Raw genomic sequence first — 12,092 nt, forward strand, 5'->3', positions numbered from 1 at the left:
TTGTGTGTTGACTAGCCCTATTACCAATGAGGAGATAAAGGCAACTATTTTTGGGCAAGGGAATGAGAAAGCCCCTACTCCTAACGGTTTCATAGCTTTCTTCTTAAAATCTGCATGGGGTATAGTGGGGCTTGATTTTCTTGAGGTTGTTCAGTATTTCTTTGCATCCTCCACTCTCTTGGCTGCCTTTAATGCTACTTCAATTTTCTTGGTTCCCAAATGTGATATTCCTAGGTATTGTAAAGGATTTTCGGCCTATTTCTTGATGCAGTGAGTTTATAAGTGCATAACTAAGGTTTTGGTTAATAGAATGACTCATTTTTTGCATGCTTTAATTTCTAATAGTCAGAGTGCCTTTGTTAGAGGGCGTAGTATCACTGGTAATACCATGTTGGCTCATGAGCTAATGCAAGGGTATGGTAGAAGACATACTTCTCCTAGATGTGCCTTGAAGGTTGGTCTTCAAAAGGCGTTTGACTCTTTGCACTAGGGTTTTTTGCTGTCAATACTTAGAACTCAAGAGTACCTTGAAAAGTTCTTGAAGTGGATTGAAGTTTGTTTAACTACTCCTCGATTCTCTATCTCCCTTAATGGAAGCCTTGTGAGGTTCTTTCGAAGGAGGAAAGGTATTAGGCAGGGAGATCTTCTCTCTCCTTACCTCTTTATGCTTTCAATGGATGTGTTATCCAGGTTATTGGATGTTGATGCCATAAATACTCTCTTCAAGTATCATCCTAAGTGCCTTCAAGTGCAGTTGACTCATCTAATGTTTGCCAATGATCTTCTTATTTTTTCTAAGGGTACTGCTGATTCGATGGCTGGTGTTTATTGTGTTCTTTAGTAGTTTTACTTACTTTCTAGGTTGTAACTCAATCCCTCCAAAAGTGAATTGTTTGTTATTGTGGTGCATCAAGAGGAGTTGTCCTCATGACTACTTACACAAGGTTTAAAGTTGGTTGGCTATCAATGAGGTACCTTGGTGTTCCTTTTGTTTCTCGAAAGATGTCTCGGTCTGATTGTACTGCTTTAACCAATAGGATTCTGGACAGGATTCAAGGGTGGTCTACTAAGCAGTTGAGTTATGTTGGTAGACTCCAACTCATTAAGGCTGTGATCTTTAATGTGCAAGCCTATGGGATTTATCAATTTCTAATGCCTAAGAGTATTCTTAAGAAGGTTTATCAATATGTCTTATATTTTTTTTCTAAAGGGAAGGTTGGCTCGGGTCGAGGGGCTCATGTTTGTTGGAAGGCGATTTGTTTACCTAAATATAAAGGGCTTGGGACTAAAAAATGTGGTAGAATGGAATCAAGCTTGTATTTTGCAGCTTATCCGTGCCTTGCTTGCAGGAGAGGGGTATCTTTAGATCGCTTGGGTTAGTGAATATGTGTTAAAGGGTAGGATTTTTCTAGATACGGCTCCTACTTCAATGAGTAGCTGGAATTGGCGAAGGATGCTTAAGTTGAAGCCTTTGGTTGCTGTCATTTCTCAATAGTTTGCTAATGCTAAAGTGAGTACTTTGCAATTGTGTGAGGCAATTAGAAATCGTTGTATGAAGGTGGAATGGCACTGTTTGCTATGGTTCCCTTTGTATATTCCCAAACATTCTCTTATTGCTTAGATAGTCATTCTTAATAGACTCCCAACACAGGATCGTTTGCTTACTTTTGGGATTTCGATTGATACTTGTTGCTTTTTTCCATATGGATGCTGTAGAGAGATGTGATCACATTTTCTTTTAGTGCAGCTTTTCAAGGAAGGTGTGGCAACCAATTTTATGCCTTTGCTCCATTTATAGGGCTGTAGGAACTCAGAGGCAAGAGTTAGCTTGGGCGATATTGAAACTTAAAGGAAAGTCATTCCTTGTTGAAATACTCAAGCTTGCTTGGTGTGCATATTTGTATGTGATATAGAGATAGAGGAACAAGAGGTATTTTGGTACATCTTTCTTGACTGAAGATGCTGTCTTTGTGTAGATTAAAAAGACTGTGGAGGCTTACTTAGGAAGAAGACCAATCAATAAAACTGGTCCTGTTAATGCTTCACTTTGTACTTCTTGGGGTATTATTGGTTAATTTGTTTGCATAACTTAAAGTTATTGTACAGTGTTTTTTTGTTCTTTTGTATCAGTTTAACTGCATTCTTGGATTAATGAATTTCATCATTCATCAAAAAAAAGTGTAACTAGAAATTTAACAATTAAAATCATAGTAAAAGTATAACTTAATATGGAAACAACGTGTAATTTAAGTATTAATAAATTACTTTTTTAGGGTTTCACCTATATATTGCATCTCGACCCATTTATTGTTACTCTAAAGGGAGAATCTCTTAATTAGTAGTTGTCTGGCTATTAGCCAATGCTGCTTGCCCTCCATCATCTTTGATCTCGTATTCTTTCTCCTCTTCCACTTCATTTGTTTTCTCTCTTCAATTGATAGATTTTTTTTTTGGATATCTTTGCTTTCTTCATGGGTTGTGATGGACAGACATCGATGTTTTCCATCGTTGAACCTCCACCAATCATCAACAATTCCACTATGAAAATAGACTGGCTATAGATATTCAAAAGGTGGCTCTTTACCAGTTCCTTGATCTATTTCTATTTTGACGGTATTTTGGAATAATAAATAATTTCACAAGTCGATTTGGACCCATGTTGCTTTAAGTTTATGTGTTTTGTATTGCTTTCCTTTATTTAATAAATCTTCCTTTCTCTTATGAAATTGATGAAAGATTTTGTCTTGTCCTATACAAGTATTAGTCTTGCTTATGCAAGTATTAGGCTAGTTTCCTTATTGTGTTAGGTGCTTATAGTCACCCTAGATATATCGTGCTTGAGTTATAATAAAGTTGGTTGTCAACAAATTATAATGTTCTCTTCTTATTGAGGCTGAAGCCTTTGTTCATACTGATAGAAATTTTCCTTTATAGTCAACAATAGGTATTTGTTGTATCTTTTTTTTTTCTCCCGAATTATATAATATCTAAATACCTTTCATTTAAGCCCAATTCAACTTTTATATCAATGTCATTTCATTCAAGAATTATTAAGTATATATACAAGTATTTATAACACAATTAATCAACATTTATAATAATTATAAACTGTATGAACTTACCTAGGAAAAACAACAACAACAACAACAACAACAAAGAGTTAGGGACTAATATGCAATTTCTCATTTTTCTCGATTATCTTCATATTGACTCAATTCCGGTCTATAATAATTCAGTATGATTTATCAATTCCAATTACCTTATACCATTCTATTATAAGCATAAATCAATTCAATTTCACTTTTTAAATTTTTCCTAAATTTTTGTATTTTATTTAATTTAGTCCTTAAAACCAAAATAGCTATATCTTTCAAATTTAAGCTTTGATTTACAATCCAATTTCAATTACCTCTTTCTACAGCCCTTTATTATCCATAATTACATAAATTTATCCTTAATTTTGAAATATTTACACTTTAGTTCATATGTTAAAAATTAACAATTAAACTTTACAAATTAGTCTTTTTTTCATATCTAAGCTTAAAATCTAACCAAATAACACCAATAACTTCAAGCATTCATCAATGGAAATATTTTGAAACTTTGGCAGTTTCGAAAAATAAAACACGGATTAGCTAAATCGAGCTACCACAACCTTAAAAACATAAAAGTTACAATAAACGAACTTGTATACTTACCTATTTTGAAGGACCGAAGTTCAAACGATCAAAACCCCAATTTTTCTTTCTTGTTTTCGTGGAGAAGGAAGAAATAATAATGTGTTTCTTTTTCTTTTGGTAAATATAATGTGTTTCTTTTTTATTTTTACTTATATGCCTAGTTTTATACTTAATTAATCTAATTGAATTTAATAAATCTTAATTAATCAATTAAGCGGGTGACAAACAACATCCACTACCGTTTGACATTATTAGAAGGGTCCAATTGCTCAATCGGTCCTTCAATTAATTATAATTTCATAGTAATTAATTTTTACCTCTTTTACAATTTAGTATTTGTACCTTAATTAGTCACTAATTCGAAAAAATTACTTATTCAAAATTCAATTTACCTATATAATAACTCCGTAAAAATTTACGTGCTTGGTTTGCGGAAATGAGGTGGCAATATCTCTTATTTCGACACCACTGACTTTAGGATCATTGCGCTTGTACTTCAATTAATTATCAATTCAATAAAATTTCTAAACCAAAATTCAATATAATTCCAAATAAACTCGTAAATATTATTATCACTAGTTGGAAATGGGGTTCCAAAACTACCGTTTTTCAACACCATTGAGAATTGGGCTGTTACATCAGTGAGAATAATTCAACAATCATTTTGTAAATTTTTAAAGTTGAGTGACTAAAACATAGACTTACTGATAGTTTAATGAACTTAAATGTAATTTACCCTAAAATAATTGATTGGGACTTTGAGTATCAGGTTTGTGAAAATTATTTTCTATAGATGAGTTTAATTAATTAAAATTTGAATTAAATGATTTATTCTCATTAAAATAATGGATATAGTTACTTGCAACTTCAAAAATAAAATAAATTAACCTTCAACATCTATTGAATGGAATAAACTGGATGTCCTTCAAAAAAATCCCACGAATCTCATGTATAGATAAAATAATACTGAAAAGTTTATTTTTATTTTATTGAAAATTAGAATTAATTCAAATTTAAATTTAAAATTAAATAAAATTCAAGGTATATCTCAAATATCTGAGAACGCTTAAGGGAAAAAATAACATTAAAAAAAGCATTGCCAAGAGAGGGAAAAAAACATGGTGCTGCCTTATGTCGGAAAGTATCTCTTCTATTTTTCTCTTCATTCATGCGCGTGGGCCCACGCACACCCGCTTCCCTTGCTCTTCATCTTCTTTCTCCTCCTTTGCTTAAATATCAACCTCCCGTCACTATTTTCAGTTGACGCCGATTTTTCTAAACTTATCTTTTTTCTGTTCTCCCCCAATCTCTCTTACTCGCGCGTTCTTTTCAGTTTCCTTTTTTTTCTTTCTCTTTTTCTGTTTGGACGACGGGAAAAAATAACTAGCCAAAAACCCTAGCTCTCTCTCCTTCATTCCCTTTTTTGTTTTATTTTCTCTCTACGTTTTCTTTTAGATTTCATTTGGACGTGCTTTGAATCCTGTTATTTTCTTTGTATGTTCTATTCTTTTTTTGGATGAAGGTTTAGATGATGGAAGATAAAGAGGGGCTTGATCCAGCTGGGACTGAGTTTAAATCCGATTCGAGCTCGAGCTGGACACTTGCTGGACCTGACTCAGTCTCGGATAGCATCAATTACTTCTTCGATAGGGAAAGCAGTATACTGAGTGAGTTTGGTTGGAATATTCTACAACTGGACCATGCCGATGAGATTGAAAGGTTCAGTGAACTAGACCGAACCGACGCCAGTCGTGGTTTGGCGGGAAATTTTAGCGGCTCGCAATCGCAAAGCTGTGGTGCAGCTGGTGGTTCGTGTTCAGGGGCAGCGTCGAATCCGGTCGGGTCAGCTGAAGTGCCGACATCGAATCCGTCGGTGTCGTCGAGCTCCAGCGAGGATCCGCCGGAGAAATCTACGGGCTTCGGCGGGAAACCGCCTGAGATACCGTGAGTACTAGTGAACCAATGATGAAAGTTAAAAAATAATTTTAAAAACCTTTATCTTTTGTTGTTTTGTGCTACTTTATGAGACTGAGTTGTAATTAAGTACGATTTCGGTGGGCAAAAATGACAGATGGTAATAAAAGCCACCGTATCAAAAGTCATGCAAATTTCGGTGTCCGTACAGCGAAACTGCATAAAATAAATATAACAACCTTGTTTCATGCAAGTTGGGGAAGAAGGGTTGAGGCAGTTTCGTAAATTTAGGGAAATAATTGGTCCAATTAAGGCAAATAGAGAGGGCGAAAAATAAAAGCGACTTTTTGCCTATTAACGAAGTGGCCTTCAACACCGCCGTTATTGCGGCGGGAATGGCGTGCTTTGCTTTGAGAAATCTTTTTTTTTTTTTTTACGGCAAAAAGCGGAAATATAGCTGGGAAAATCCTCTTTAATCTTAGATACTGCAAATTAGAATAATTTAGGAACATGTTCCTTTTTTTTGGAATGAAGTCTGTCTTTTGTTCTGAATTCATCCCCTCTCTGAAGCAATATATACTGAGATGTGTTTTCATTGTTTCAGGAATTGGGAAATGCAGTTTATAGTTTTACTTACTGCCTGTTCTTTAAATGCATTCTTAAAAAAGAAAAAGAAAAACTATAACTTTATTTATTGACATTTAGTAGCATTTAGATTCATAAAATGTTCTTTGCTGTAAATGGGCATTGATCAGACATCTCATAAAATCATGGGTTTCTCCCATATTGATGCCTTTCATGGTATTAGAAAGTTCATTGTCTTACTTAGAAACTTGATTTTCATCACATTGCAGTATATGAAGTATATAAATATTTTTCAATTATTTTCTTGATTACATTGAAGATATTTACCTTAGTAGTTTCAAGTTTCATATTTCTTTCAATTGCATAGCTTGAAATTGCTTAGACAGGTCCCAGACATTTTGATTATAGTTATCTTTTGTTAAAGATTAACACACTGATGCATGGGAGAATAACAAGTAATGAACCACTGATTTAATATTTAGCAAGTAGATTGAAACATATGCATCAACCTTTTTTTAAAGAAAAAAATATTTTAATGTTTTAGGTTTTTTTTTTCTTTCCATTTTGATCATTTGTAGGTGGAATATTTTTGTAGGAGTAAGGTGAGGAAGAAGGGGCAAAAGCGAATTAGGCAGCCACGTTTTGCTTTTATGACCAAGAGTGAAGTTGATCATCTTGAAGATGGCTACCGATGGCGAAAATATGGACAAAAAGCTGTTAAAAATAGTCCATTTCCTAGGTCTGTTGCTATTTCTCTATTATGAATATGATTGAGAGAAAACTGACATATTATCCACTTTTCAATCTTGATTCAATGCCTGTTTTCTGTTCAATAAAACAAACTTCAAAGTGAAACATTGTAAACCATATTTTCACTTTCCAATATTATAATAAAAAAATTTCTTTTCAGAAGTTTGTGTTTTGATGAATTCTACCTTCTTTGCTCTTTATTATAGGAGATTCCATCAGTTCATTGACAAAAGATGCCCCGAAATCAAAGGGTTATAAACTAGAGTTAATGATATCTTTCTTTAACAAAAGTCCAATACGTTGATTATTAAACCACTATCGTGTCATAGGATGAGATTCCATCAGTTCATGGCTATATGATTGATAAGACGTGTCTATACAGATTAAAACCTTCTCTAAATCTTAGGTCCACGATCCTTTTAATTATTAATTTGACTAATCTTATTTTTCAACTGCATAAATACTTTTTTCTTAATTCAGCCATATTTTATGTGAGAATGCACCATCTCCATGCATTACCTAAAGTGAGATCAAATTTATGAAGCACATGTAGAGTAACAAAAATCAATTATGGCTTCAGGCAAATTATTAATTGATGGAAAGAAAATTTTCAGAATCTTGTGCAAAAGCTGAGCCAGTTATTTAATTTTCAGGAGTTACTATCGCTGCACAAATAGCAAATGTACAGTGAAGAAGAGGGTGGAACGCTCCTCTGAAGATCCCACCATCGTCATTACTACATATGAAGGTCAACACTGTCATCATAGTGTCGGTTTCCCCCGTGGTGGACTCATCAGCCATGAAGCTGCCTTTGCCGGTCAGTTTACTCCTGGAGTCTCTCAATTTTATTATTCACAAGGGGTACAGTTACATAGGGGAATTTCTCCAAGCACAACGCAGTCACAGCAACTGCCCATTGAGGTAAGAGAATCTCGTGCGCTGCCAGAACCCACCTCACAGCTGCCAAAAGATGAAGGGTTACTTGGAGATATTGTGCCTCCTGGCATGCGTAAGACGTGAGAAAGAAAATATGGTATGCATAGCTTCCTTCACTTGAGTTCACATATTGTCACACTGCCATATTATAACTCTGACACGCTTAATCTGCCTGAATTTCTTGTGTTTTTGTTCACTTGTCTGTGTGCTTATTTCTAGAATGTATACTTACGCTTCTTGTAAGTTGACTGTTGTTGAGTGCAAGGGTTGAGGGAGAGGACTATAGTATCAAACTTTTTTTTATATATTTAACTCAAGAGGAACAACCAGTATGAAGGCGTCAAGAAGATATAACTTCTTTCCTCTTGAAGGGGGATTACTTTTTGGAAAGTATTAGTTCATAGTTTTTGTTAAGTTATAACTTGCTGAACGGTGGCTTGGCCCTGGGCTGATGTTCTATGGTTAGACCCTGGAAGAACCTCTAGGATTGAAATGTTATAATTCCGCTTCTGGGTCAATAAAATTACAATCTTGACTTAGGAAAGAAGGGGTATGGTGGATGAATAAGGGACTAAGCACCGAGTATTTTACTAGTTAGGGCTTCAGCTTAGTTACTGATAAGATTCAGCCTCCTATGGTCACGAGGCCTTCACAGGACTGGAGCTTCTTAGCTAGTATAGCTAATGGACCACTGTGATTAATATTTGGCTATTTAACCCCACAAGAATGAGGTATAGAACCGTTTTTTGACATTTGTAGACCAGTCCTAGTCTACCTTGGAACGATAAATTGTATTGGAGAACTAACCGACCACGACCTTAATCATTGATGGATATATGAACAATGATATGGTAGGTCACGTTCATCTTAATTTGTGATTTATTTACTTGTTCCCTCGCAGCAATACATGATGACTAGCATCTGTTGCATAGTTTTTATTAGCTACTAGTTTTTGTGGACTGCCCTATTATATCTTTGATGTTACCCTTTTTATTACGCTTAATCAAGGATCCTGAAAGGCCTTTCTAGACACTGGATCATTAGGAATAGTGAAAAGACAATTAATAACCAATAGAATCTTCTGGATTGACGTTTTACATGTGGTTCTCAAGTTTGAACCTAAAGGGTTATCCGTAAAGTACATTTGATAAACTACTAAATTCACCTCACAAGTCACTCTGCATTGGCAAGAGATTTAGGGGTTTTTAGTTTGGGTAAAATTGTTTGAGATAACATATTTGGATTTTAAAAATATTGTTTGAGTAGTATCCATGATTATTAGTATATATTTGTTAGATGTCTATTTAATAGTAAAATGCAATAATTTATTTATTTGTATGCATTTTATTCTTACAATTTATAATAACAAATGTGATAAATAAATGTTTTGTATATATGGTCTGAATTTAATTTTTAAGGTACCAATGTTAAATCGAGTGGTAAAAAGTTTGATGTCATTTAAATAAATTTTGGATTTAAATCTTATGACTAAAGAAAATAATATAGGAAGAGTTTGTCTTTCATTTAAATTTCAATTTAACTCGATTTCAAATTTAGTTGAAGCTTATTGTCACTCACAGTAAAAAAAGTTATGTAAAGGTTGCTTGATTTAGTGTTTTTCTAGATTGCACCAGTCTAGTTATTTGGAAAGAGAGGGTGTTATTTTTATATATACCATCCCTATCAACATGATTATGCTATTCGATCATTATGGGAAGAACTAGAACTACTTTCGGTTTATACCATTTGGAAAAACAATATATACAACACGTGCCTGTTTATCAGATCTAGAAAAGAAAAAGCAAAAAGACAAAAAGTGAGTTTTAGGTCTTTGTTCAACACTTGTGGAGGTGATGAAAAGATGAAGAAAAGCAAAATGATAACTTTTTTCAGGACACGTAAAGGAATACTTAAAATCTGGTTTTGGAACAAAAGCATAAAATCAAATGGAGAATATTAGTGCAACTATATAGTAATATAGTAATATGCCTTAAGAATTTAAGAGTATAGCTAGGTTTTTCTGTTCGTTTATATATATATATATATATTGAAACAGTAACCCTTTTCTTAGTTTGTAAATACAGGCTAGTCAGTGATTGGTAGATGAAGTGAAGGTTACTGATCTTTGCCCCAAGGACCAACCTGCCAAGTGCCAAGCCAAGGCAATTATTTTTTTTCATCAATGAGTGAGTCCTTTACCAGAAAATACAATTCCTTAGTTATTACTATCCTAATGTTTACTTTACACAAATCAGGTATTGCTCACATGATAAGTTCATTCTCTCAATTATGGGCAGATTTATCTAACCTCAGCCCTCCATTTCTAATAAATGCATGTGAATATATGTTGAAATTCCTGTTTAATTATTAGGTTTAAATGATGAGGAGATTATATCCCAGCAGTTCATGGTATTCCTTCAGCTCCAAAACAAGTTAATTTGGAGCCACTAGTTTCTGACTAGCCCTACTCTCTCTTTAGAAGTATATAATACCTATATTATTTGGTTTTTTTTATTTTCTTGAAATATGTGTTTAGTTTTTATATGTTAAAATAAAATTATTTTAAAAAACTTTTAAAGAATAAGATTTTTAATTCACAGCAAAATATAGAGGATTATAATCCGGTACATAGACAGTAGAGGGTTTTTTATTTTTAAAGGTTTCTATTTTTTTAAGAGGTGGATTCTAAACCCATTATTTTTAATTTAAAAACTTTATTATCAATATAGAAAACAATTATTTTATATTTATATTTAATACATAGTGATTAAATGGTAAAAGTAATTAAAATGAATTACTAATATTGATTTTTCAGATTTTTTATAATGTGTGATCGATAATTTTATTTCTTTAAAATTATATATTGTATTAAATATAATATCATGGATCTATTATGCTGTAATATTGATTTTGGGAGAGCTGTTCATGGCTTCGTACGTGAAATGCAGGAAATAATATATAGAAAAACAAAACTAAAGGAATGGGAAAAAGAAAGTAGCTGTAAACTGGGCCACTTGTTTTGATGGCTGAGTTGCGTGGTTTTCAATGTTGCTTCAGAGTTAGGCAGTCAGCCGACATTGCTTTTAAACCTTTTTTAATTAAAACCTTTTTCTCTTTTTTAACCAAATATTTAGGTCTTATTTTTAATAAATATTACACACACGAAACAAATAAAAAAAAACTGTTAAATTGGACTTTAAGTTGGTTTTATTTTAAAAATATTAAATAATCTAATTTAACAAAAATGATTTGATGATATTATTAAATAAAAAAGCACATAGACTGTGCACTTCAAGAAAGAGGTAATAAATAAAATCTTCAAAGCCGTAGACTGAAGCACAACTGATCCGGTATGGCCGTAACAGAAACAACTGGTTGCTTTCTGCTTTCTTCGGACTTTTCCATTTCCTCGGCGATCCCTTTTCCCTCGCCCAATTCCTCGTGTGGCAGTTAGGCAGTTAGGTAAAGTTTGTTATACGTCAATCGGTGCAGTTGGACTTTTATGCGGTGGACCTCCCTCTTCAGTCTCCCCCACTTGCTGTGACTGTGAGGTTTCTCCTAATTCTCTTTTGTTTTGTGGTTAATTACACTCATATCCCCAAACTGTTCTCTAAATTCCTAAATTAGTCCTTATATTTCAATTGAATCCCCATTATCAATATTGTATTATTCAGTTCATTCACTCAACCTAATAATTAGCTTAAATATTCAATGTTAAATTGGATCTAACATGGAGTATATTTAAAACACTTAAGTCAAATTTTAAACATTTTTATACTTATTGCATGGACAACTTAGATATGATGTATCAAAAATATATATTTGTAAAATTTGATCACATATTTTAAGCTCCATTTCATATCCGATTTAACATTTACGCTATGTTTGGTAGGAGTATTGTTTTTTACACATGTTTTAGTATATAGTTTAGCAGCAATAAATTAATTCAATTGGTAATATTTAGCCATTCCCATGACTTATTATTACCAAAGAGAAGGAAAATAAGTTTTGATCATATCTGCTCTTTTTTTAACACAATGCCTAGAACTAGCCATAGCCCTCCCCAACCCATAAATAGGAGGATAAATGCGCTTCAAGGCACTCGAATCCATGTCCTCCTACATTGGCAAAAATGCCCATGCCAATCGAGCTAAAACTCAATTGACAATTTCAAGTTTAAATTTGTACTAACTATTCTTTATTTTATGTCTAACTATTGTAATACAT

At 33.2% G+C, this 12,092-nt stretch overlaps 1 protein-coding gene across 6 annotated transcripts; it reads left to right on the top strand.

Annotated features, from left to right (window-relative positions):
- The first annotated feature begins 4,764 nt into the window (after positions 1 to 4,764).
- On the top strand, positions 4,765 to 11,534 carry LOC105784197 (probable WRKY transcription factor 57). 6 transcript variants are annotated; one of them, XR_008192949.1, is made up of 5 exons: positions 4,765 to 5,624; positions 6,775 to 6,918; positions 7,583 to 7,962; positions 9,937 to 10,051; positions 11,231 to 11,534. XR_008192949.1 is itself a non-coding variant. In XM_052626897.1 (5 exons), exons 2-4 carry the CDS (start codon positions 5,209 to 5,211, stop codon positions 7,947 to 7,949), a joined length of 927 nt encoding a protein of 308 aa, XP_052482857.1. In that variant the 5' UTR covers positions 4,771 to 4,821; positions 5,203 to 5,208; the 3' UTR covers positions 7,950 to 7,962; positions 9,950 to 10,218. The 6 variants fall into 6 exon arrangements, 2 of the variants coding, with proteins under 2 accessions (XP_012465454.1, XP_052482857.1); XR_001130382.2 differs by having other exon boundaries at positions 9,950 to 10,051; XR_008192950.1 differs by lacking the exon at positions 11,231 to 11,534 and adding an exon at positions 10,237 to 10,297.
- Positions 11,535 to 12,092: the final 558 nt, after the last annotated feature.

Source organism: Gossypium raimondii, chromosome 13, assembly GCF_025698545.1.
Source record: "Gossypium raimondii isolate GPD5lz chromosome 13, ASM2569854v1, whole genome shotgun sequence".
Taxonomy (NCBI): domain Eukaryota; kingdom Viridiplantae; phylum Streptophyta; class Magnoliopsida; order Malvales; family Malvaceae; genus Gossypium; species Gossypium raimondii.